General features: G+C 40.8%; 1 protein-coding gene and 1 non-coding gene across 10 annotated transcripts in view; both read right to left on the reverse strand.

Annotated features, from left to right (window-relative positions):
* The window catches only part of atrnl1b (attractin-like 1b), a 1,047,255-nt gene that overhangs the window by 943,595 nt on the left and 75,815 nt on the right, over positions 1–27,845 (reverse strand). For all 9 annotated transcript variants that reach the window (XR_013579731.1, XM_078564667.1, XM_078564670.1 and 6 more), the window contains exons 2-4: positions 20,819–20,902; positions 19,545–19,658; positions 11,765–11,893 (exon numbers count right to left, since the gene is read on the reverse strand). Coding sequence is in view for 8 of the 9 variants with exons in the window: in XM_078564667.1 (XP_078420793.1) it covers positions 11,765–11,893; positions 19,545–19,658; positions 20,819–20,902 (327 nt within the window). In the remaining variant the exon portion in view is untranslated. The remainder of the gene's footprint in view (positions 1–11,764; positions 11,894–19,544; positions 19,659–20,818; positions 20,903–27,845) is intronic.
* LOC144695108 (U6 spliceosomal RNA) lies at positions 5,108–5,214 on the reverse strand. Its single transcript, XR_013579871.1, has one exon. It is a non-coding gene; the product is annotated as a U6 spliceosomal RNA (small nuclear RNA).

The raw sequence follows: 27,845 nt of genomic DNA on the forward strand, positions 1-27,845 counted from the left end.
TAGGTGCAAAACTGTCAAATTATCAGCTTTCCAGAACAAGACTGGAATAAACCGCAGGCAGACAAGCTGGGTGTGCAAGCAAAAACATGTAGCTCGAGAAGATCCTGAGGTTTAAAAATGAATGTAGTGCAGTATGCCTGGCAACTACAATGGCAAATATGTCAATACTATCATGCCATCACAGGAACTATTGTTTAAGTTTCACAAATAGTTCAATAATCAAACAATTGATTTTAAATCAAATTTTAGAACAGAATAAGGATCCACTGAAAAATGAGGACAATACTGTCCAAATGAGAAACCAAGAATATATGCAGCACTTTTTGGGCTTCTCATAATACAAAAACTTTAGAAAATTTATTTCAATTCATAGATGCTGCTGAAACAAACTCAACAACTCTCAATGAATTTCTATTAGAATTCAAATCTCATGGCATCAATTGCTGCAGAAACCATTAAAAATTTCTGCTCATATTTTACAACTTATATTTATACAACACAGTTAACATAAAATATCTCATGGTGCTTCACAGGAGCATTTTAAAACAAAATATTATCCAGATCTACATAAGGAGATATTAGGTCAGATGGCCAAAAAGGTAAGTTTTAAGAAGTGCCTCAAAGGAGGGAAGCAAGATAGATAAGCAGAGATGTGTAGGGAGGGAATTCCAGAGCTTAGGTCCTGAAAAACGAAAGGCATGATGTCGAATGGTGGATCGATTAAAATTCGGAATGCTCAAGAGGGCAGAATTAGATAGTGCAGATACCTTTGAGGGCTGTGGGGATGGAGAAGATTAGAGATAGGAAGGTGCAAGTACCTGGAAGGATTTGAAAACAATGAGAATTTTAAAATTAAGACTTTGCTTGACCAGGGGTCAATATCGGTCAGCAAGCACAAGGGCAATAGGTAAATGGGACTTGGACCGGATTAACACAGGCAGCAGAGGTTTGAATGACTTCAAGTTTACAGAGTGTAGAACATGGGAGACCAAGTCAAGTCTGGAGATAACAAAGGCATTAGAGAGGGTCACAGCAACAGATGAGCTAAGACAGCAGCATAGTTACGGAGGTGGAAATTGGCAGTCTTAATAATGGTCAGATATGTAGCCAGATGCTCATCTCAAAAGTCAAATCTGATATCAAGGTTGCAAGCAGACCGGTTTAATCTCAGACTGTTGCCAGGGAGACAGGTGGAGTCAGTAAAACAGAGTTTGGAGCATGGAAATATAACGGTTTCAGTCTTCCCAATATTTAAGTGGAGGAAATTTCTGCTCATCCAATCCCGGATGTCTGATAAGCAGTCTGATAATTTAGCAACAGCGGAGAAGTTGGAAGAGGTGGTGGTGAGCTGGGTGTTGTCAGTGTACATATGAAAACCAACGCTGTGCTTTCGGATGATGTTGCCGAGGGGCAGCATTAGATCGGAAATTGGAGGGGAGCCAAGGATTGATCCTTAGGAGACCACGTGAATGTAGTGCCATCTAGATGGATGACAGTGGAGAGGCATTGGAGGAGGATGCTGCAGTCAACTGTGTCAAAAGCTGCAGATAGTTCGACAAGGACAAGGAGGGAAAGTTTACTTTGTCACAATCATGCAGGATGTTGATTGTGACTTTGATAAGAGTTGTTTCGGTACTGTGGCAGAGGAGGAAATCTGATTGCAGGAATTCAAACATGAAGTTCTGACAAAGACGGGCAGGGATTTGGGAAGGGACAATGCATTCAAGGAATGTGGAGAGGAAAGGTCGGTTGGAAATAGGACAATAGTCTGCAAGGATGGTGGAGTCAAGGGTTGATATTTTGAGGGGTGATGGCAGCTGCTTTGAAGTAGGAGAGAGGAACAATACAGAGAGAGAGAAACATTAACAATATTATTTAAGATGGGGACCAGGAATGGAAGTTGGACAGTCAGCAGTTTAGTGTGAATAGTATCAACAGAGCAGGAGATAGGTCTCATAGACAAGATTTTATTTTAATATTGACTGCCACAGGGAATTTTAAGCAAAGGATGTAAGGGGCAGTTTCAAACTGAAGTTGTTGAGAACATGGATAGTAGTAGACACTGAGAAATATAAATTATTCTTCAACTGCAAAGGCAGTAAAAACATTAACAAAAACAAACTTTGTATTGGTGATATTAAATTCTTTGATCAAGGTTATCTTGGGGACAAGACTTTACAAATATTCTTCGTCGAAACCTCCAGCATAGAAAAATTTCAGAGTGGTTTCAGTCAGCATAATAGGTTGGGATACTTTCGTAAATCCTCATAGAAAGGACTTGGAACATAAGCAATTTCACAACACCTCCTGAGCAAAAACTGCCTTAACTGTCCCATGCAGAGTTGTGATTTCATACCTGACAAATGATTATATGGGAATGTGTAGTTTTTGCGCATAGATTCCAATATGGCCAAACTTGCTAGCAACGTCTGGCCATTATTTCTAATCTATACAAAAACAACTCCTATGCCACCTAATTAGCATCTTGGCATTGACAAACTATTTTGATCTTCATTAGTCTATGAAGAAAGGCTACTAAAGATTAGGACATGGATGAACAAAAGTCAGACATGTAGCAGAAAGATTGTGAAGAGGAATGCATAAGATACAAAAACAAAAATTGTTGGAAAAAATCAGCAGATCTGACAGCATCTATGGAGAGGAAGACAGAGTTAACGTTTCGAGTCCGTATGACTCTTCAGAACTAAAGAGAAATAGAAATGTGGTGAAATATGAGCTGTTTAAGCAGGTTGGGACAGGTGAAGCTGGATAGAGGGCCAGTGATAGGTGGAGGCAAAGGAGAGATTGCCAAAGATGTCATAAACAAAAGGTCAAAGGGTGTTGATGGTGGTGATATTAGCTAAAGGATGTGCTAATGGTGACATTAAGGGTAGAAAGCAGGATGAGCAAGTGACAGATGGCCCTAGTCGGGGTGGGGGGATGGGGGGGTGGAAGGGATCGAAATAGGCTAAAAAGATGGACATAAAACAATGGATGAAAACAAATGTTAAAAATAATAATAGAAATAGGTGGTAAAAGAAAAAAATATATAAAAAATACATAATAATTATTAGAAAAAAGGGGGTGAGGATGGAGGAGAGTTCATGATCTGAAGTTGTTGAACCGGAAGGCTGTAATCTGCCTAATCGGAAAATGAGGTGCTGTTCCTCCAGTTTGTGTTGAGCTTCACTGGAACATTGCAACAGGCCAAGGACAGACATCTGTCACAGTAGGGTGGTGTGTTGAAATGGCAAGTGACAGGGGGGGTCTGGGTCATGCTTGCGGACAGACCAAAGGCGTTCTGCAAAGCGGTCACCCAGTCTGCATTTGGTCTCTCCAATGTAGGAGACCGCATTGGGAGCAGCAAATGCAATAGACTAAATTGAGGGAAGTGCAAGTGAAATGCTGCTTCAATTGAAAGGAGTGTTTGGGCCCTTGGACGGTGAGGGGGTGGGGGGGAGGAAGGGGGGCGAGTAAAGGAGCAGGTGTTGCACCTTCTGCAGTTGCATGGGAAGGTGCCATGGGAGGGGGTTGAGGTGTAGGGGATGATGGAGGAGTGGACCAGGGTGTCCCGGTCCCTACGGAATGCCGACAGGGGGTGGGGGGGGGTGAAGGGAAGATGTGTTTGGTGGTGGCATCACGCTGGGGTTGGCGGAAATGGCGGAGGATGATCCTTTGAACGCGGAGGCTGGTGGGGTGATAAGTGAGGACAAGGGGGGGCCCTATCATGGTTCTGGGAGGGAGAGGAAGGTGTGAGGGGGGATGCACGGGAGATGGGCCGGACACGGTTGAGGGCCCTACCACCGTGGGTGGAAAACCTCGGTTAAGGAAGGAGGAAGACATGTCAGAGGAACTGTTTTGGAAAGTGGCATCATCAGAACAGATGCGCCAGAGGCGAAGGAGCTGAGAGAATGGGATGTAGTCCTTACAGGAAGCAGGGTGTGAGGAGCTGTAGTCGAGGTAGCTGTGGGAGTCGGTGGGCTTGTAATGAATATCGGTGGATAGTCTATCACCAGAAATTGAGACAGAGAGGTCAAGGAAGGGAAGGGAAGTATCAGTGGTAGACCATGTGAAAAAGATGGAGGGGTGGAAATTGGAAGCAAAATTAATAACTTTTTCCAGATCCAGCATGAAGCGGCACCGAAGCAGTCAACGACGTACCAGAGAAAAAGTTGTGGGAGGGGGCCTGAGTAGGACTTGAACAAGGAATGTTCCACATACCTCATGAAGAGACAGGGATAACTGGAGCCCATGTGGGTACCCATGGCCACACCTTTTATTTGGAGGAAGTGAGATGAGTTTAAGGAGAAATTGTTCAGTGAGAAAATGTATAAGATGCAGTAGCCTTGTATTTAGCAAGCTCCCACAAACAGCAATGTGGTAACGACCAGACAGACCATTTTAGTGATGTTGGTTGAGGGATAAATATTGGCCAGACCACCAGGAAACCGTACTCCTCTTCTAAATTAGAAAGTTCTCTTACGGTCATCTGAGTAGGTGGACAGGGCCTCAGTTTCGAATTTAAACTTTTCATCTGAAATACAGTACACGTTCAACAGTGCAGCACTCATTCAGTGCATTGAAGTATCAAGGTAGGTGGACTCTGGAGTGCGAATCCACAACCTTCCAATTCACCAGTAAAAGCGCTACCCACAGAGTCATGTCTGACACTACTTTTGTGACTGCATGCAAACAGAATTTTTACTGAATGCATCGAGGCCTAAACATGACTCCAATTTGTTTTATCTATTGTAGAATAAAGCAGCTTATGAATCTGTCCAATGTTCAACTGGTTAAGTACAGTTTATTTTGCAACTACTGTACATGAAGGCACAGTACCACAACAGACCAATGTACAAGATCTTCTCATGGCCAGCATCTGAAGTGCCTCTAAATTGTTGGTCTAAGAAAAAGATGTAAAAACAGAAGCATCAGAGTCCATTTGCCATGTAAGGTTCAACAAAGCCTGATCAGTACTGTATCTTCAGCAGTTGTTCACCTGGACCTCTGTCTCATTTTTCATCTTTTACACTTCAGCCTGCATATACGCTTCTTCCGCCACTTAGCTCTCATGTCGAGAAGGGCCTCAAAATCCCAGAACCGAAAGAAAAATATGGAACGCTTCACGAATTTGCTTATCATCCTTGCACAGGGGCCATGCTAATCTTCTCTGTATCGTTCCAATTTTAGTATATGCGCTGCCAAAGCGAGCACAAAGTACATGTGCAGAAGACATGGGAGTTTAATTATAACCATAGGTTTCACAGCTGAGTGGATATAGATCTCTGGAAGTCAACTTCCATAATAGACAAGTGACACTACTCATTCCAAGTAAATTTCTGTGGTGGATGCAAATTCAGAACAATAATTTTTCTTTAAAAGATTTCAAAACTTCATTCTCTAGAATTTGAACTCAGTTTTCTGAACTGAGTTAGAGAAATTCAGCTTGTAACATTACATTTCTCCATAACCTGGCCCATGAAAATTTTTTTTTTTTTCTTTTTTTTGCTCGATGGCTGACTTCTTTGCAAAATGTTTCCCCAAAATAAAAACTGAAACAACATAAGTTATTTGATCACAAAATGCACAATAAACAATATGTGACCTTTTAAAATGCAGATTTCACCCTTGCTGAAGCTCAACATGCACACAATCTTATAAAAGTGCTTTCTCATTGGCCCCAGCAGGTCCCTTTCCTCTTAGCCTGCATAACAGCGAGATTGACTGACGTTATTTTCTTGGGCAATTCTTGAGGATTCGATAAAATTCAAGATGTTTACCAACAAATATTGTTATATATTTTGGACACGTTTTATAAATGTATTTTTACAAATGAACAGTGGGTTAAACCATGATCAAACTAAACCTGCAAAAAAAGGCTTACAATTTCACTGGTGAAGTGTTAGCCTGTGCATACTCTAAATGTAACAAATAATAATGAAACTTGTTCTCCATGTCAACAATAATCTGTATTTTGATTGGAACATTTATTGGCTTTAATATCAAAATCTTAAGTGAGTGTCGCTGTATTAGGCAAAATCAGCTCAATTCAAGGACACAACCATTCGGCCAACTAGATTAAGTGCTTCGCAGTATCCCATGCATGGCTGAAATAAATTCAACTATAGAGTTTCAACTATGATTTGCACTTTATACACTAATGCATATTTGACTCATCCTCAGCCACAACACTCTAGTAAATGTCTGGTTTTGGCAGAAAATAGTGATGCTAGTTAGGATACAAGTAGCATTTCCCCATTTGACAGAGAATACCTCAGAACTAATAGGATTTACTGGACTTATCAAGAACCAAGGGACTTCCATCTTCATACTGTGTACACATAACCATCTATCACAGTATTTGCTATAGAGCAATCTTTGGAAGTGATGAATGTATAAGTGCTTTTAACATTTACCCCTCAACCAATATTACTACAAAAACTGCTTATTACTACATTGGTGTTCCCAAATTGATTTCCAGCATTACACCAGTGACTAAACTTCAAAAAAAAACCTCAATTGGCTATCCAAAAGTTTAGGACATCTTGAAGTTGTGAAAGGGTTATATAAAAAGTTTCCTCCTTTTCATTACATTGTATTCAAAAAAGTTCCATAAATTCCATGGCAGCTTCTACTTTACTTTTGTTCATCAGATTCCTTTAGTTTCCTATTAATTGAAGTTACTATCTAAAATTAAAATCACTGCTATATATTCGAACTTGGATAGCCAGGCATTGTAGGGTAGAACACTGGACTAAAATCTTGATACACTTACGAGAGACAGACTCAGTCTATATCCTGTGCCTCCAACCCAGCAATCAGTTTCAGTTTGCTCCTATATATTAGCACAGGCTGAGTCCCCTATTGTTGCCCACCACCTGAATACAATTAAACACTCAATTAATGTAGAATTACCACTGAACATAGTTTATTTGATTGGTCACTTAAGTACATTCATACATTAACTGCAATGACTGAATATGGTAGCCCTGATTCCTCTCAGTTTGCAATGGGTGGGGGGAGCACATTTTCTTCATTCGATTGCCTTCCACAATTATCAACTGATTTAAATATTAGTGAGACCCCCACATAACTAGTGGGACTTATGCATTTACACCCTTTTCCCTGTACCCTTACCCCAAATTATATCGTCATGAATGGTAAGCTTTGTTCTGCAATTGGGAGGCCAGGAGAATGAAGATTGGAAAATTTAATTTCAGTCATCTGAATTGGCATCCATCTCAGATGTAGGCAATGGAGCCAGGAAACATCTAGAGTGTTCATGTTTAGGTATTAATCTTCTGAAAACAATTTTTGAATGGTTCAAGAGATTAACTAAATTAGTTTATTTCCCAATCTATTAGTTAACATACATTAATAGCAATTCACACAGTTCCTTCTAACCATCAAGCCGCATTTAACTTAATTCAATTCGGAATAGAGGTGTTGGCACGAAGAAAAAGCACCTGGGACAGACATCTCGAACTGCCATTGTCTGATTGCACAGTTATATGTATTAATTTCCATTGTCAGACAACAGCATAAAACTCAGAGATACAACTGACAGAAACCAACTTTTTAAAATCACATTGCCCCTGTTTATCTGAAGTCGTATAAAATATAAGACAACATCATGTAGGGGCTAATATATTAGCACGGATAAACAAATAGTCAGCTAACAGGAAGCAAAGAGTAGGTATAAATGGGTCTTTTTCTGGTTGACAAGCTGTAAGCAATAAAGTGCTGCAGGGATCAGGTGCTGGGGCCGCAACTGTTTACAATCTACATCAATGACTTGGATGAAGACCAAATGTATGGTAGCTAAATTTGCTGATGACACCAAGATAGGTAGGAAAGTAAGTTGTCAACAGGAGCAAGTGATTAGGAAGGCAAATGGAATATTGGCATTTATTGCAAGGGGAATGGAATTTAAAAGTAGGGAAGTTTTACTGCAGCTGTATAAAACATTGGTGAGACCACGTAGCCAATTCAATTCACTCCGCGTGATATTAAGAAATGGCTGAAGGCATTGGATACTGCAAAGGCTATGGGCCCTGACAACATTCCAACAATAGTACTGAAGACTTGTGCTCCAGAACTAGCCACACCCCGAGCCAAGCTGTTCCAGTACAGCTCCAATACTGGCATCCATCCACCAATGTGGAAAATTGCCCAGGTATGACCTGTCCACAAAAAGCAGGGCAAATTCAACCTGGCCAAAGGTGTCATTGACAGTGCTATCAAGTGGCACTTACACAGCAATAATCTGCTCACAATGCTCAGTTTGGGTTCCACCAGATCCACTCTGCTCCTGACATCGGTACAGCCGTGGTCCAAACATGGACAAAAGAACTGAACTCCAGAGGTGAGGTGAGAGTGATTGCCTTTGACATCAAGACAGCATTTGATCAAGCGTGGCATCAAGGTGCCCTAGCATAGTTGGAATCAGGGGATAAACTCACCACTGGTTGCAATCATTATGGGTCAAAATCCCAGAACTCTCTAACAGCACCATGGGTGTTCCTACAATACATGGGCTGCAGTGGTACAAGGCAGCAGCATGCCACCACCTTCTCAAGGGCATTTAGGGATGGGCAATACTTTTTTTGTATTCATTCACAGGATGTGAGCTTTGCTTTATGGGCCAGTATTTATTGCCTACCTCTAGTTGCCCTTGAGAAGGTGCAGGTGAGTTGATTTCTTGAACTGCTGCAGTCCATGTGGTGTAAGTACACCACAGTGCTGTTAGGAAGGGAGCTGCAGGATTCTGACCCAGCAGTGAAGGAATGGTAATATATTTCCAAGTCAGGATGGTGAGTGACTTGGAGGGGAACTTCCAGGTGGTGGTGTTCTCATCTATCTGCTGCTCTTGTCCTTTTAGATGGTAGTGGTCGTGTGTTTGGAAGGTGCTGTCGAAGGAGCACTGGTGAATTCCTGCAGTGCATCTTGTAAATGGTACACACTGCTGTTACTTTGCATTGGTGGTGGAGGGAATGCATGTTTGTGGGTGTGGTGCCAATCAAATAGGCTGCTTTGTCCTGGACCATGTCAAGCTTCTTGAGTTTTGTGAGAGCTGCACTCATCCAGGCAAGTGGGGAGTATTCCATCACACTCCTGACTTATGCCTTGGAGATGGTGGACAAGCTATGGGGAGTCAGGTGGTGAGATACTCATCGCACAATTCCTAGTCTCTGGCCTGCTCTTGTAGCCACAGTATTGATATGGATAGTCCGGTTCAGTTTCTGGTCAATGGTAACCCCCCCCAAGATGTTGATAGTGGGGGATTCAGTTATGGTAATGCCATTGAGCGTCAAAAGGGCGATGGATGGTTAGATTCTCTTGTTGGAGATGGTCATTGCCTGGCACTTGTGTGGCGCAAACTTACTTGCCATTTGTCAGCCCAAGCCTGGATATTGTCCCGGTCTTGCTGCATTTGAACGTGGACTGCTTCAGTATCTGAGGAGTTGCAAATGATGAGCAGTCTGCAATCATCAAACATCCCCACTTCTGACCTTATGATGGAAGGCACATCATTGATGAAGGAATTGAAGATGGTTGGGCCGAGAACACAACTCTGAGCAGCTGAGATGACTGACCTCCAACGAACATAACCATCTTCCTTTGTGCTCGTATGACTCCAACCAGTGGAGAGTTTTCCCCGATTCCCATTGACTCCAGTTTTACTAGGGTTCCTTGATGCCACACTTGGTCAAATGCTGCCTTGATGTCAAGGGCAATCACTCTCAAATCACCTTGGGAATTTAGCTCTTTTGTCCATGTTTGAACCAAGGCTGTAATGAGGTTAGGGGCTGAGTGGCCCTTGCAGAACCCAAACTGGGAGTCAGTGAGCAGGTTATCGCTAAGCAAGTGTCACTTGATAGCACTGTTGATGACCCCTTCCATTACCTTACTGATGATCAAGATTAGGTTGATGGGACGGTAATTGGCTGGGTTGGATTTGTCCTGCTTTTTGTGTACATGACACACCTGGGCAATTTTCCACATAGCCAGGTATATGCCAGTGTTGTAGCTGTACTGAAACAGTTTGGCTTGGGGTGCAGCAAGTTCTGGAGCATAAATCTTCAGTACTATTGGCGGAATAGTGTCAGGGCCCATAGCCTTTGGAGTGTCCAGTGCCTTCAGCCGTTCACGTGGGGTGAATCGAACTGACTGAAGACTGGTATCTGTGATGATGGGGACCTCTGGAGGAGGCTGAGGTGGATCATCCACTCTGCATTTCCAGCTGAAGATTGTAGCAAATGCTTCAGCCTTATCTTTTGCACTGATGCGCTGGGCTCCCCCATCATTGAGGATGGGGATATTTATGGAGCCTCCTCCTCCAGCGAGTTGTTTAATTGTCCACCACCATTCACGACTGGATGTGACAGGACTGCAGAGTTTAGATCTGTCCACTGGTTGTGGGATTGGTCAGCTGCTTATGCTGTTTGGCACGCAAGTAGTCCTGTGTTATAGCTCCACCAGGTTGACACCTCATTTTTAGGTACGCCTGGTGCTGCTCCTGGCATGCCCTCCTGCACTCTTCATTGAACCAAGGTTGATCCCCTGACTTGATGGTAATAATAGAATGGGGGATATGCCAGGCGATAAAGTTACTAATTGTGTTTTGAGTACAATTCTGCTAGTGCTGATGGCCCACAGCACCTCATGGATGCCCAGTCTTGAGTTGCTAGATCTGTTTGAAATCTATCCCATTTAGCACAGTGGTGGTGCCAAACAACACGATGGTGGGTATCCTAAATGTGAAGGCAGGACTTCATCTCCACAACAACTGTGCGGTGGTCACTCCTACCGATACTGTCATGGACAGATGCATCTGCAGCAGGCAGGTTGGTGAGGATGAGGTCAAGTATGTTTTTCCTTCTTGTTGGTTCCCTCACCACCTACTGCAGACACAGTCTAACAGCTATGTCCTTTAGGACTCGGCCAGCTCAGTCAGTAGTGGTGCTACCAAGCCACTCTTGGTGATGGACATTGAAGTCCCCCACCCAGAGCACATTCTGTGCCCTTGCCACCCTCAGTGCTTCCTCCAAGTGGTGTTCAACATGGAAGAGCACGGATTCATCAGCTGAGCGAGGGTGGTATGTGCTAATCAACAGGAGGTTTCCTTGCGCATATTTGACCTGATGCCATGAGACTTCATGGGGTCTGGAGTCGATGTTGAGGACTCCTAGGGCAACTCCCTCCTGACTGTATACCACTGAGCCGCTACCTCTGCTGGGCCTGTGCTGCTGGTGGGACAGGACATACCCAGGGATGGTGATGATGATGCTGGCCTAGCCAGCGATGCCTACATCACATGAAAGAATTTTTTAAAAATCTGGAATACTGTGTACAGTTTTGATCCCCTTAATTGAAAAAAGATATAATTGCATTACAAGAAGTTCAGAGAAGGTTCACTCGACTCATCCCTTGGACGAAGGGCTTATGTTATGAAGAAAGGTTTAACAGGTTGAGACTAAACCCGGTGGAGTTAAGAAGAATCAGAGGTGATCTTCCAGAAACAGATTTTTGGATAGTTTTTTTTATGATAGCCGAAGGTAGTGAATTGAAGGATTATGGGGGGCAGACAGGAAAGTGGAGTTGAGACCACAACCAAATCAGCCATGACCTTAATGAATGCCAGAGCAGGTTCGAAGGGCTGAATGGCCTATTCCTGCTCCTAAGTCCTATGCTCCTACGTAAAACAAATCTTTCATTTTATCACAGTGCTCAGGTATATATGCAGTATGTTAATTGTACTTACGAATAAAATATATTGAATCCAGTTAAGTTATAAGCAGCATCACTAAAAAAGTGCAGCAATGCATAGCCAGATGTGGTAACTACTTCAGGTACAGTCTCATTCCCATGTACCTCTGGAACTATTAGACCACTGTGAATAAATGAAAAGGAAAGCAGCACATGAAATAACAGCACTATAATTTAATAGACATATTCACACACTAAAGCATCACAAAGGCTCAATGCTGGAACAGTAATCTTCAAGTTCAGTAACAAAATCTAGTAAAGCACTTCATGATTTCAATCATGAATTATGATTCAGCATTATTGAATTAATGATAACAATTGAAACAGAAATTAAAATATTTATCTATGTACAACAGCAAAGACAACTTATATTTATATAACACCTTTAACATTGCAAAACATCCCAAGGCACTTCATAGGAGCATTATAAAACAAAGTATAACACCAAGCTACCCAAGGAGATATGTCAGATGACCAAAAGTGTTCAAAAAAGTAAGTTTTAAGATATGTCTTAAAGGAAAGCAAGGTGGGGAGGTGGAGTGGGAGGGAATTTCAGAGCTTAGGGCCTAGGCAACTGAAGACCATCAATGGTGGAGCAATTATAATTGGGAGTATACGAGGTGCCAGAATTAGAGGAGCGCAGATATCTCGGAGAGTTGTGGGGTTGGTGGAAATTACAGAGATTGGGGGGAGAGTGGGGAGAGGAGGGGTGCGGAGTCATGTAGGGATTTGAAATCAAGGATGAAAATTTTATCAAACGTTGCTTGACCAGGAGCTTGACCAATGCAGGTCAGCGAGCGCAGGAGAGATAGAGGAACAGGATTTGCTGAGAGTTAAGACATGAAAGGCACAGTTTTGGATGATCTCAAGTCTATGGAGAATGGAATGTGGGAGACCAGCCAGAAGTGCTTTGTATTAGTCGAGTCTAGCGATAACAAAGGAATGAATGAGGATTTCAACATATGAGCTGGGACAAGCGCTAAGTCAAGCAATGTTAAGGAAGTGGGAATAAACGGTCTTAGTGATGGCACAAATATGAGATTGGAAGCTCATCTCAGGTTCAAATGTGACACCAAGGTTGCAAACAGACTGGCTTGACCTCAGGCTCATGCCATGTAGAGTTTTAAAGTTGTGTTCTTTTAACATTTTAGCACTTCATGAATAAAATGTTCAAGACACATGTCCTTTAACCATTTGCACATTGAAAGCCCTTTGCCCTTTCAAAAACATGCCCATGTTCTATTACCATTTTAAAATTAATTCCCTTTGAATTATTGACATCTTTTATATTTGGAGTAACAATGATTTACAGAATTCTTTAAAGAAGAAAGTGATGTAGAATCGAAGCCCATACAGAAAAACAAATTCTTTCAGATGAACCACACACCATCACTGCCAGCCAAAAGACAATGTATGTCGAGACTCACTATTATATACCAAGATATACACTTAAGGCCAAATATTGTAACTGCATAGTTTTAATAAATATGTATTATATTTTCTGAACAACAAAACCCCATTATAACTGGCAGGATTACACGTTTTAATTTTTAATTATTTCTTCCTCCCTGTCTCTTACCAACAAAATTTGCAACACACCATCTGAACTGTGACTATATTTTAAATAAACTGGTTATGTACAACGAATGCATGGAAATGGGACAGCTAATAAAAAAATCAAAACATACCAAAAATACCTCATTTTTGTCACATTTACCTGTTGCATACTTCCAAGCATCATTCAGCACCAGGAGACCATTCAGGCCATCTGGCTTGTGTCAGCTCTTTTGAGAGAGCTATCCAATTAGTCCCACCCGCCTGCACTTTCTCGGTTGTCCTGAAAATTTTTACTTTTCAAGTACATATCCAATTTATTGCTACTGAATCTGTTTCTGCCATCCTTTCAGGCAGTGCATTCCAGGCCATAAAAGCTTCTCAACTTCCCTCTTTGGTCATCAATCTTAAAATCTCTCATTTGCCACCCTCCTGTGAGTGGAAACAATTTCTCCCTATTTATTCCATCAAAACCCTTAAAGTTGAGCGCCTCTACTCAATCTCCCTCGCTCCAAAGAGAACATTCTCAGCTTCTAAACATAAGGGAAGTCCTTACACCCTAGTATAATTTTGGTAAATCTCCTCATCACCCTGCCCAAGGTCTTCATCCTCTCCCTGAAATGTGGTGTCCAGAACTGGACACAAATTGCTACCTGAAGTCCAAGCAATGATTTCTACCTTTGTTTTTGCAAACTATGCCTCTATTTAAGCCAAGGATCCTGTATGTTTTTTTTTAAATCAACTTTTCCACCACCTTCAAACATCTGTGTGCCAATGCCCCCGGATTCAACTGTTCCTGCACCTCTTAAATTTGTACCATTTAATTTATATTGCCTCTTCTCATTCTTCCACCCAAAATGCACCACTTCACACCTCTCTGCATAAATTTTATCTAACCATTTTGCCAAGCTATCCATATCTTGCTGAGGTCTTACAATATTTATTGCTTTTTCAAGTTGTGTGTCATCTGCAAACTTAGGAATGGGTGCATAATTTCAAAGTCCAGGTCCTAATACATATATAAAAAAAAGAGATGTTGCCTGACCACCAATCCTGGCGGGATATGACTATGCACTTCCTACCAATCTGTAAAACAAACAATTACAACTAATGTGCTTTCTTTGCCTCGCTGGCAATGCCTCTTGAATCCCATGGCCTTCAATTTTTCTCACAAGTATATTATGTGGTACTTTAACAGCTTTCGAACACAACATCAAATGCACTATCAATAATCTCCATTGTTTCATTAAATAACTCAATCAGGTTTGTCCATCACAATTTGTCTTCATCATTTGCCATCATTTATTAACCCATGTTTTTCTAAGTGACAATTTATTCCCAGATTATGCTTTCTTATTTCTCCACTGTCAACATTAGGTTGACTGCGTAGTTACCGAATTTATCTCCCCTCCCTTTATTCAACATTGGTATACCATGTGCAGTCCTCTGGCAGCAGTCCCATGTCTAAAGAGAATTTAAAAATTGTGGCTAGAGCCTCTGCAAATTTCCACGCTTACTTCCCTTAGCAACCTAATATGCATGCTATCCAGACTTTTCTACTGAGTGCTGCCAATCTTTTAATTACCTCCACTACCAATTTTTATCTTATTCAATTACTTCACTCTTACCTCATCCTTTACAGTGGCATTGCATTTGTCCTCATGACTACCAAAGTACACCTTCAGTACTGTAAGTCATGCCCTCTGCCTCTAAAAGATGATTTTCTTACTGGTCTCTAGTCAGCCCCACTCTTCTTTTAATTATCTTTTGCTTATTGATATGCTTATGCAGGACTTCAGTGGTCCCTTTTATATTCTATTTGTCCCCTACCTCGTATTTTAGGTCTTCTCTGCACTTCCTGTATTCTGCTTCATTCTCTACTTTGAATCTGACATTTATCATAAACTGCCTTTTGATGCTTCATTTTAATTTTAACTTTAATCCACCTTTGGATGCCCTTCTTTGCCCCTTTATGGGAATGTTTAGTCTGTGCCTGAACTATCTCCTTCCTTGAAGGTCTCACAATGCTCATATACTTCATCTTTGATTGTTATTTGTTCCTTTCCATAACCACTTCAACCTAATAATAGTGATCACAGTATTCAAATGCTCTCACACAGAAACACACTCCACTTGAGTCACCTAATATTTAAATGTATATTTAAAACAGTAATACAAGAAAACCACTCTCATATCTAGTTTACAACATTACTTCAATTCCTACCACTAGGATAAATTTCCAAACCAAACTCAAAGGGATACGTTTTCCTGTTCCTATGGGTGGCCAAAGTGCAACGGGCAGGCTTTAAAAATAGCAGGCCAGGCCAGAGTCCAGGAATTCTGTCCCCGTTCCCAGTGGGGGGGGAGGGGGGGTGCGGAGCGGGATTGCGGAGCGGGGCGGGGCAGGAGCCCGCGCTTGGAAGTCCCGATGTTGAAAGTACCATTAAAGTGGGCATTTTAGATCTTCTGCAATTTTCATGAAGTCAAGCCAATTTTGGCAGATAATGTGATTCACGCCAGCAGAATGGTGTTGTGAACCATGGGGAAACCATGGTTTGGAGTCAGGAACTGAACAAAAAGGCAATTTCAAAACGTGTTGCCAACTTCACATGTTATAATGAAATGCTGTATCGTAAGTTATATATGTTTTAAATACATTGAGTGATGATAGTGCTTTGTTTGAAAAGGTAAATGACCGTTAAATAATGTGGTTGCCATGTTGTCACATCTGGCATCTGGGAAGCTGTCAAGGGACAGAATAGCACTGTGAAAGTGAAGACGACTTTAGATGCATACATTATCTGCTGGATAAAGTGCAATTTTGCACTGTACAATACAATTAACTCCTCACAATAAGTAGTGGTTGCATTCCTGAAAATTGAGGCTTGAAGTGAAACAACTTTATATGAATCATGAATTCCCACAGAAATCAACGTTAAACAAGGTGTCAGGTTCCTTCGGACATTTCTTGCCCAGAAAAACAAATGTACAGGTGGAAACACTGCACTGTACATGTGCAGCACCATACGTGCCTAGTAGGAATAACTTGCAAAATAAACTAAAGCCATGAATACAACAAAAATACTACATACAGTGAAATTAGATATGGAAATAGTAAATCACTGAAACAAGCACTGAGCAGCAAGATTATACATCTCACCCACAGCACTCGTGAGAAATCAGCTCAACTTTTTGCTTGCTCTCTCTTCGCCTTCCCCTGCCATCACGCTCTCCTTTGCCCCTTCCCCTCTCTCCCTTTCTCCATTTCCCCTCCCTGCTTGCCCCCTCCTCTTCTCCTAGCCCCCTCTCCTTTCCCCCTCCCCCTCTCCCCTCCCGACTTCTTCCCCTATCCCTCACCCCCTCCCTCTCCCACTCTCCTTTCCCCCTCTCCCTCTCTACTATCTCCCCACCCGTCATCTTCCCCCTATCCTTGCCCCCACCCCTCCCGTCATCTTCCCCCTATCCTTTCGCCCTCCCACTCCCTCTCCTTTTCCCCTCCCCCTCTCCGGTCATCTTCCCCCTCTCCCCCCACCCCCTCCCGCTCCCCCACTCCTTGCCCCCTCCACCTTTCCTGTCATCTTCCCCCTTTCCCCCTCCTCTTCCCGCTTCCAACCCCCTCCACTTCCATCCCCCCTCCCCTTCCTCTTCCCGCTTCCATCCCCCTCCTCCCCCTCTTCCCACTTCCATCACCCCTCCCCCTCCCGCTTCCATCCCCCCTCCTCTTCCCGCTTCCATCCTCCCTCCCCCTCCTCTTCCCGCTTCCATCCTCCCTCCCCCTCCTCTTCCCGCTTCCATCCTCCTCCCCCTCCTCTTCCCACTCCCACACCCTCAGGGGGAGAGGGTGACTTCCATCCTCCCTCCCCCTCCACCCCTTCCCACTCCCTCACATCACTATTACACCTTTTGCCAATTATTCTGAACCTGCGCCCTCTAGTTCTTGATGCTCTGGAATGGGAGCAGAATTGCTGAGAAAAAAAGTTGAAACAGAACAAGAAAGAGAACGTAAACAACAATAAAACTTGAATTCAACAGGGAGAAACAAAAAGTGCAAAAACAAATTTGACGTCATAATCAAACCAAAATATGAACTGCAAAGATACAAAAGAAAACATGCAGTCATGAACTTGTTTTGCATTTCAACATTCAATGGAGCTATGCATTCCATCCTGACTCTAGGTGACACTATTCTCAACACTACCAACTTCAATCGAGGACATCACCAACCACAAAACCAGTGTTTTACGTTGCTATCTATTGGCAACTACCAGACAGTGCACTATTTCCTGAACTATAACAATGCAGAGCAAACACATTTCATGTCAATTGAAATGATAAAATGAGAGTACTTCCTAATTTTAGAAAAAAATGAAATAAATAGCCTTGATGTTGCTCATTTGTCCTCAACTGTTTGGGTCTCCTGGAAAGAATGTTTCTAAAAATCCAGAGAAGGAAATTTAGATAAGCATACAAAAACACAATACCTCCAGCTGTTGTGTGCATGAAATTTTAATACGGCTATCCATCACTTAACATTCCAAATGTGTTATTTCGGCTATACGAAAATCACTTTCCCAAAAGAAACCATGGAATATTCCAGACCTGTAATTTTTACATTCAAAACCTATTGGATGCCTTAAAACTAACTGGCCCAAAAATTCTCTTTCAACTTACGATCCATACTATCTTACCTACTCACCACCTTCTTCTCTGATCCCCTCACTCCCTCCTGCTCATCACCAGTCCTTAACAGGGAGGGCTCAGGAGTGGGACAGGAGGTGGGACATGACGAGGGGAGAGGGGGCTCGGGAGGCAGGAGGTGACGAGGGGAGGGGGTCAGGAGGCGGGAGGTTGGGCAGCGAGACACGGCAGGGATTTGGGAAGTGAGACAGGGTGGGGGGAGTCGGAGTGAGGAGGTCGGGAGAGGCAAGACGAATGGCGCGAGAGATGCATGTGGCGACGAGGGGGTTCAGGAGAGGGAAGTGACAAGCAGGGTGGAGCAACAGGGTTGGGAGAGGCAGTAAGCAAAGTAGCGATGTGCTTTAAAAAGTCAAACTGACCATGCGCAGTAACCACGCTAAAACAAAAATTGAGGTAATGTTACTTCGGTAAGTTCCGTTATTTACAAACTGCACTAAAATGAAACTGCGCTATAAGGACATGCTTTAAAAAGGGGGATACCTGTACACAGAAAGTGCTCAGGTTTGAAGGGAGAGAGATTTCTATAGGTTATTTTTGGTACAGTTTCATGACTCAAGATTAGTTTCTGAAACCATGACAGTATTTCAATATAGTTTTTGAAACCTTGACAGTTTTTTTTAAACAATAGTTTGTGAAGCCATTGCACAATTTTTTTTTTACTGTGAAGAGGCATTTTTAACATTCACATGGAAATGTTAAACACTCTCCATGGTCATTGCAAAGTAAGTTGAGTAGAAACAGAGACAGCTATGAAACCCCTAGGTAACTGTCAAACTAATTCAAACAGAAAATTGTAATTGTGGCATTTACTTTTCTGTCGAGAATTATACAACCCATTTTCAAGCATTAAAGCATAACTTCAGTAATATTGTCGGAAAAAAATGAGATCTTGATTCAAATGTTCTGAGAAAGGAGTAATGTGCAAGTCTCATATTCCTCCAAGTTATTTATCAACATTAAAAGCTAACAAAATATACAAGAGAAAATACACATTTTGAAAGTAACAAATTTGCAATGTTTCTTCATCCACGTTATAAAATTATGAGTTTTCAATTAAAAAAACATTAAATTGCTTCTGATATTCCAATGAGAAATGAGATACAAGCCTCACTACTCTTCAATAATGCTTGAGGATTCCTTTATGTTCAACCAACGACAGAGGGACCCTGGGCCTTCAGTGTAACATCTAATCCAAAATCACCTCCAATACTGCATCATTCACCTGGTACTGCACTGAACCATCAGCATAGATTAAGTGCTCAAGTCTCTGGAGTAGGGCTTGAATTCTCAATCTTCTGTCTCACCAGGCAAAGGATCAGTCTATCAACCCATTTAAAACAACCAGGAATGTCAACCATGTTAAATATTTTTAAATTAATGCTGCAAACAATCTAGGTTTAAAAGTTAATTCTATTCTATGATGCTGTTAAATGTTTTAAAACTGGAAAATCGCACAAAATCTACAGCAGTTCACAAGATCAAGCGAGTCTTCTTAGCTCTAAAACAAAGATCTTCAAGCTTACCTGAACACAGCTATCAATGGTGCATATATTGAATCGCCATCATATACATACATATGGTCCCAGCTACATTCTGTGGCGAAGTGGTTAAATCTTAATCTTAATACAGCATTTGGGCTACAAAAGAAAATTTATTTATTTATTTGAAAAGCAAAAGTGTTAATCCTTCACAATGCCTTTTTTCAAAATTAACAATTATGGTAACTACCTCTACTAATTCATCCCCCAAAGCCCCTCCAGCCAGATTACTTTTTTACATTTAGTCCTATTAACTTTTAATAGTTCACTTCTGCATATTTATCCCCAGTAATCTATTCCATACCCTCTTAATCCAATTACCCCACTTTCAGCCTCCTCTGTAATAACTGAAGCAAAATATTCAAGCATCTCCACCATTTCTTTATTCTCAAGTACAAGGTGACCCCCTTTATTTTGAAATAATCCCAACCTTCTTAATTTTTTCTTTCATTCATGCACTCCTAAAAGCCCTGGTATTCATGTTTTGTTGAATCTCCTTTTTGCTTCACTTCTACATATTTCTCAATTTTTTCTTTCATTAGTCTCCTTTCACTTAGCATATGTCTCTTCTTAAATCACTTTCTATTGTACCCCTTACTTAAACAAGGAATCAGTGTCCCTTTACTCCTTGTCAAAATGTTTTGAACTTGAACCCTATCAATCTCATATCATGTATTTTCCCTGCTATTGTGCGGCTTGATGGGCCATTTCTCTTGGCATCCCTCAACCTGTTGTAGTGAACTAATTTTCATTCAAACGCCGTCTAGTCTTTTTAAATTACTTTCAGCGTAACTCTAAGTTATGACATCCATTTCCCAGTTGAGAGAAAATGGTATTCTTCATCCCCTTTCAATTTTTGCAAGCTTAAGATAGATCCAACAAATAGCTGAGAACAGAATAATAAGCCAGTGCATTTTACGATATGCACGACACAATTTAAAATCCAAGCAATCTATTACTTTCAGCAGAAATTCCTTTGCTTAAAAGACCATCAATTGAGAAATTTACTTTTACTCATTAAGAGAACTCTTTTTACATACATAAAGGACAAAATTATTTAAAACAGGCCAAAAACATACGGCAAATATTAAAATTAGTTGCTACTGACTTGAGATCATCCATGAAAAGCTTCAAAGTGTTTTTACTAAGCTAATTAAACCATTGCATCAAAATCAAGATTAATGCATCCCCAAACCTCAATGATTTTAAACCATTTGATGCATTTTAAGAAATCAATTCTAGAAAGAAGGCATACTTACTATCCTTCAATTAACCATGTGCATTTAGTTTTATATTTATAATTTATTGGTCCATCTGTTAAATATCCTGATGGTTCGGTTAATCTGAAAAACAGAAATGCAACACCATTAATGTAAAACAATATCTAAAAATGTCAATGTATGCAACACATCCACCTAAATGGTTTTACACAGGCATGCTGAAACAAAGAACAAGAACTATGTCCATTCCTCTGTGATTCATTGTTATCTATCAATAAAGCTTTGCAGACATAAGCAGTCTTACTGCATTGCTCCAAACATATCTACAGTTATATTCTTGAAATACTGCAAAAATGCACCATCAGTTTTTATCGCATGGAATTAACTGCGATCATTACTTTCAACTGTAAAAGCAGCTGGGCAACTGAGGTGCCAGAATTTATTTTCATGTCATTTAAATAGTGAAGTGAGCTTGAGCAATGAATTATTTATGAATGCAAAATGGAATTTACCATATGTGATATAGTGAACAACTGTTTACATTGACTATCTTCAAAAGGTTATTTGTCCAAATTTTTTGGAGGAATTATTTGTACTCAAAGCAAGGATGTCAGTGCTTAGAATTGGAACAGCTACAAGTTTAGACACCCACAATTAACATCAAATATTCACATATCAAAAATGGAATGGGCCAAATGCCAAGAAAAAGTGGTCCTACTCCAAACAATGTCCCTTAACCCTCTTATGGAAGTACTTTCACTGCACTATTGTGACAAGTCATTTCTAAAATCCCTTGTCCTTATGGCAAGTAAGATAGTTTTGTGCCAATTTCTGCACAGTTCCATGTAATGGGCCCACACCTATTAAGCACTTTTTCACTTAGAACTGTGTACCAGAGATCTGTACTCCTTTTCAAATCTCTCTATGCACATATTTCATATATTCTCCAGCCACAAGTTCCATCCCACACTCAGATGGCTTGCTCACCATCTCTTCTGACCCATTACAGTCCAATCCTCAGCCAACACAATCACAACTTATATGACTTAACTCCATACGAGTGGGGAAGCACAGAGTGACCTGGGAGTGCTTAAAGAACAGAGTGACAAGGCAGCAATTTGGTACTAGTGAGAAAATGGTGTAGAAAAAGGAGATGCTACTCTTTATTCTTTTGCTTTATTGCCAGTAACTTAAGAGCGTTATTTTTGCCTTCAAGCTAGGAGATTGTAACTTATTACTTCAGATGACTTATTACTAACTTTGCAAAGTGATCAAATAAATAGGGTTAGAGAGTCATGGCAGGGCAGGTGGTGTGCCATAACTGCAACATGTGGGAGTCTGCATCTTCTGTCCTCGAGAACCATATGTGCAGCAGTTCTTGCAGCTTGAGCAACATTGTCTCAGAGTTGCTAAGCCGGAGTCTGAACCACAGGCATTGCAGGCCATCAGGGTGGAGGAGAGTTACCTGGATACTTTGTTCTGGGAGGCAGTCATACCCCTAAAGGTTTAGTAGAACGTTAGGGAAGGTCAATGGTCAGGGACAGGGAGGGTGTGACTGAGTCAGGCAAGAATGGGGATCAAGTATATAGTGATAAAGGAAACTCAGCCCTCCACTTTGACCAATAGGTAAGAGACAATTGCCACTTGTGTGAATGATAACAAGGAATGCAGGGTGGATGAGCAAACTGACTATGGCACCATGATGTCAGATGCCATTCAAGTAGGGGTGTGACAAGGAACATAGTAGTGATAGGGGAAAGAATAGTCTGTGGAAAGATACTGCTCTATGTGGCTGCAACTGGGAGTTCTGAAAGTTGTGTTACCTACCCAGGTGGAGGACATCTCCTTGTGGCTGGTGACAACCTTGGAGTGAGTGGGGGGGGAGGATCCAGTTGTTGTGCTCCAATGACACAAGTGGAACTGGAATGATGTTCTGCTGAGAGTTTGATTTAGGGTCCAGATTAAAACAAAATCTCTGGTTTGCTACCTGGGCCATGCACCAATGGCATAGGGTCAAACAGATTAGAAAATTAAACAGGTGGCTCAGAGTGGTATGAGAAGGAATTTCCATTCAACGGCACTGGCAACAGTACTTGGGTAAAAGGAAGCTGTTGCTTTGGGATGGACTCCACTTAAACCAAGCTGAGATTTGCATCCTGGCAAATCACATAGCTAATGCTGTGGGACATGGCTTTGAATGAAAAGCTGGCCAGGGTTCAGATGAAGGGAGATTTGGAAATCTAAAAAGTACAGTAAATAGAACAGCATAGTGATTTGGGTATGAACAAGCAAAATAGGACAGGAAGGAACAGAGAATTTAATGTAAACATGCATCAGCGAGTCAGATCCATGCACAGAATAGTTGTAAAAAAAAATTAAAGGCCCTTTATCTGAATGTGTGAAGCATTCACAAACAGATAAGTGAACCTGCGACACAAAGAGAGATAAATGGTGTAGATCTAATCGCCATTACAAAGACACGGTTACAAGGTGATCAAGGTTAGAAAATAAATATTCCAAGGTACACAACATTTCGAAAAGACAGGCAGAATGCAAAAATAGTCCTGATAGTAAATGGTGACAAAAGTACAGCAGTGAAAAAGGATTTTAACTCAGAAAATCAGAAAGTACAATCAAAATGGGTCGAGTTTAAAAATAGTTTATTGCCCTCCTAATAGCAGTTAACCAAGCAATATTTATCATTGTAACAAAGACAATCCAATAATTGTAAGAGGCTTAAATCTTCATATGGACTGGCCCAAATCAAATTAGCAAAGGTGGTTTGAAAGATAGGTTTATAGAATGCTTTCATGACAGTTTCCTGGAACAATGCATTGTGGAAACAACAAGGGATAAAACTATTTTAGATCTAATTGAGCAGTAGACAGGTTTAATTTGTAATTTCATAGTAAAGGATCCACTAGGAAAAAGCCATTATATAACTATGTTCCATATTAAGTTTGAAAGTGACACACTCAGTCCCAAGCCAGGATCTTAAACTTAAAGAAAGCCAATAACATAGGCATAAGGTGAGAACTGGCTAAGGTTAATTGGGTAAATAAACTAAAAGATATGGGTGGTAAATAAATAATGGCAAACATTTAAAGAAACAATTCAAGATGTTCAACAAATATACATTCCATTAAAAAACAAAAATTCATCAAAAAAGATCCATCTGGCTCATTAAGGAAGTTAAAGATAGGATTAGATTAAAGGAGAGGCTTATAATGTTGTGAAGGATAAGAACAAACAAGAAGGTTGGGAATGTTTTAGAAACAAGCAAAGTGCTGCCAAAAAGTTGATTAAAAGGGAAAAAATATGAGAGTAAACTCGCCAGGAACATAAAAACAGATTGTCAAAGTTTTTACAAGTATATAAACATGAAGAGATTAGCTAAAGTAAGTGCTGGTTCCTCAGGTACAGAGGCAGGAGAAATAGGAAATGGCAAAGACATTGAACAAATATTTTTTGCCAGTCTTCACAGTGGAAGACAAATTATATACCAGAAATGGAGGGTCACCCCTAGAGGCCAATAAGAGTGAAGAACTTAAGGTAATTAATATGAGCAGAGAAAAAATACTGGAGAAACATAAGAGGCTAAACATAGGAGCATAAATAGAACAGGAGTAGGCCATTCACCCCCTCGAGCCTGCTCCACCATTCAATAAGTTCATAGCTGATCTGATTATGGCTTAACTCCACTTTCCTGCCTGCTCCTCATAATCCTTGACTTCCTTGTAAATCAAAAAACTATCTAACTCAGCCTTGAATATATCCAATGACCCAGCCTCCATTGCTCCTTGGGGAAGAGAATTCCAAACACTTTCAGGAAGAAATTCCTCCTCAGCTCTGTCTTAATTGGGAGACCTCGTATTTTAAAATTGTGCCCCCTAATTCCAGATTTCCATGAGAGGAAACATCCTCTCAGCATCTTTAAAGTATCAATAACAGAAGCTATAAGCACTTGACACCTCTTGTGCAAATAGATATCGAACCATTGATAAAAGTGATCACAGAAAAATGAGAGAGACTATAAAATTGTCATTCAGGCAAAGTTTCCTCTTTACCCCAGCTGTGTCAACAAAGTAAAACCTTTTATGGAAGACTGGGCTCTCAGCCAGTACAGCTGTTATTTGCACAAGATAATGAGGTGTCACATGCTTATAGCTTCTATTATTGATACTTTAAAGGTCTGGTTGATTGACACTTTTATATGGTTGTAGCAATAATAGCTCTTTTTTAAAAAAAGAAAATCATGAAAGAATGTTTGTAAGCATTTCCACACATAGCATTGTTACTATAGGATCCATTGGTTCTGTACAGAATGTATAATGGATGAATAGGCATGCAAGTTCTATGATTTGGCATGGAGAATATGAGATAATATTGTGGGGCAGGAGAGAGGGAGCAGCTCCCGCCCGCACCCCCATCCTCACTCCAAGGACAAATTTCGAGTCTGTCAGGGCGCTTCTACCAAGAAAAATCCAGCACCATATTTAAGGAAGAATATCCTGTGATGAGAGGCTGAGTAAATTTGGCCTACAATCTCTGGAGTTTAGAGAATGAGACCTGATCTCATTAAAACAGATAAGATTCTGAAAGGACTTGATTGTGTCTACCCTGAGGTTGTTTCTCCCTGACTGGGGAATCTAGAACACGGAGACATCGTATCAGCACAAGAGGGCCAATCATTTAGGACTGAAATGAGGAGAAATTTCTTCACACAAAGGGATGTGAATCTTTGGAATTCACTACCCCAGAGGGCTGTGGGTGCTCCACCATTGAATATATTTATGGCTGAGGTAGACCCTTTTTTGCTATTTCAGGGAATCAAGGCAAATGGGGAGCAGGCGAGAAAGTGGAATCGAGGCCGAGGGTCAGCCACGATCATACTGATTGCAGAGCAGGTTCCAGGGGCCGTATTTCTGCTATGTTCAGAAGTCAGTTTAAAAAAAATATGCCCACACTTTCCAGGTTCCACATCTAAATTATTTTACTTCCTGTATTATGTCCACCTCTCCGCTTTTGCTGTGCACCAAAACCATTATTCAATCAGAGAAAAAAGTATCACTAAGATTAATCAATTTTAAATTATTTTATATTCTTGACTCAATAAAGGCTTATGCCAAAGCTTTCCATGTTCTATTAACTGTGCAAAAAAGCTAACTTCCCCTTCATTCTTCTAGTTATAAGTTCCAATCTGCAAAACTCCCAATTATCAATATGCCAACCAGTGCCTTGAGTAAACCCACTTACCTGCTTATTTAGTGGGCTGTGATAGGTCATTGACCTCTCTCCACAGATTCTGCCAGACCTGCTGAGTATTTCCAGCATTTTTGTTTTTTTATTACAGATTTCCATCGTCCACAGTGTTTTGCTTTTGTGTTATGTTTTTATACCCTCATTTCTGATCTTTCATACCATAATCTTACCATTTAGGATATTTTTCCACTTCAGTCACTTTCTCTGCCATCTGTCACCAGAATATATTACTTGACACAGCTCTGCACTGAATTTCTTCTGCCATTTTCAAGCCCATTCCACTAACCTATCCACCTTTCTGCAAGCATCCTGAATGTTGCCAGGTCATATGAACAGCAAATTTCCATCTTCATGCCCAAGTTAAATTAACTTACATAACAAGGGAAACAAATAGGTCCAACACAGATTTGTGGCATAACACTACCCAAAGCCTACAACTGAAAAAAAATCCTTTCACCTCATTTCTTTGCTTTCTATCCCCAAGCCACCTTTCTATTCAAGTCACTCTATTGCCTTAATTACCCTAACAAGTCTTTTAATTGGTGCCTCAACACAAAGCAATCTGGCAATTCACATATGTAGCATCCAATGCATTTCCTTTATATACTATATGACTTCCTCAAAACTTAACTTACGTTTGCCACTTCATGTTGACTGTATCTGATGAGCCTGGGCCTCAAAGTGGCCTCTATTTCATCTCTATTTTAGATTCTAGAAATTTATACACAACCAAGTGACAACTAACTTGCCATTAATTTCCTGGCTTATGCCCTTTTGTTTCCTCTACATTCTTATCAAGTAACAGATGTAAATTTATATCTTCATTATTTCTTTAGCATTATAAGCTTGTAACACAATCAACCAACTAGGATCCTCCTTGTAGCACATAATACTTTTAAAATTTGCAATTTCTGTGCAGGCTAAAGAGAAAGAGTTGAGCCCAAACTCTAATTTATGTCACTGTTACCATATCCCAAAAAGCCAGTTGAAGAAGAATAGAACTGGAGCCAATCTTTACACACTCTTGCAAGCATTCAGTTACAGAGTTATGCTCGACAAGCATGCATCACCTAACGCAACAACCACAGTTTCAGAAATACCTGGAAAAACTCAGCAGGTCTGGCAGCATCGGAGGAGAAGAACAAAGTTGACGTTTCGAGTCCTCATGACCCTTCAACAGAACTGTTGTTTTGTTGTTTTGAACTGTTGTTCAAAAGTTCTGTTGAAGGGTTATGAGGACTCGAAACGTCAACTTTGTTCTTCTCCACCGATGCTGCCAGACCTGCTGAGTTTTTCCAGGTATTTCTGTTTTTGTTTTGGATTTCCAGCATCCGCAGTTTTTTTGTTTTTAACCACAGTTTCAGCCTGTGTCTATTTATTCAAGTTCAAGTGAATCTTCAGCTAATGCCCACCATCTGCATACAATTAAAATACAATTAACAACCGATTGTTGTAGCCATTATTGAGACACAGCCAGGTTGTCATGACTATTCAGGGTAAACAACATTAATGGCGCTGCATTTCCAACTAGCATTGACTGTTTCTAAAATGCATAAAACATAAACAAACCAGCAGTCACTTGGTAGGACAGAACTTGAATATTGCTGAAAAGAGAAACATGTTGTCAAAGCTCTTCATCAAGATAGAAAGCTTCAGCAACATGTCCCTCTTTTCAGCAAAGAAAACAGTAAATTTCTGCTTAACATTCACTCAGTTAACATTATTTTGCTTTAACATCTTAAGAAAATAGGGACAATATATCCGTTCAGAGTTACAAGGTTCACTTTAACATTGTTTTCCATAG

Source organism: Cetorhinus maximus, chromosome 20 (assembly GCF_964194155.1).
Source record: "Cetorhinus maximus chromosome 20, sCetMax3.hap1.1, whole genome shotgun sequence".
In the NCBI taxonomy this organism is placed as follows: Eukaryota; Metazoa; Chordata; class Chondrichthyes; order Lamniformes; family Cetorhinidae; genus Cetorhinus; species Cetorhinus maximus.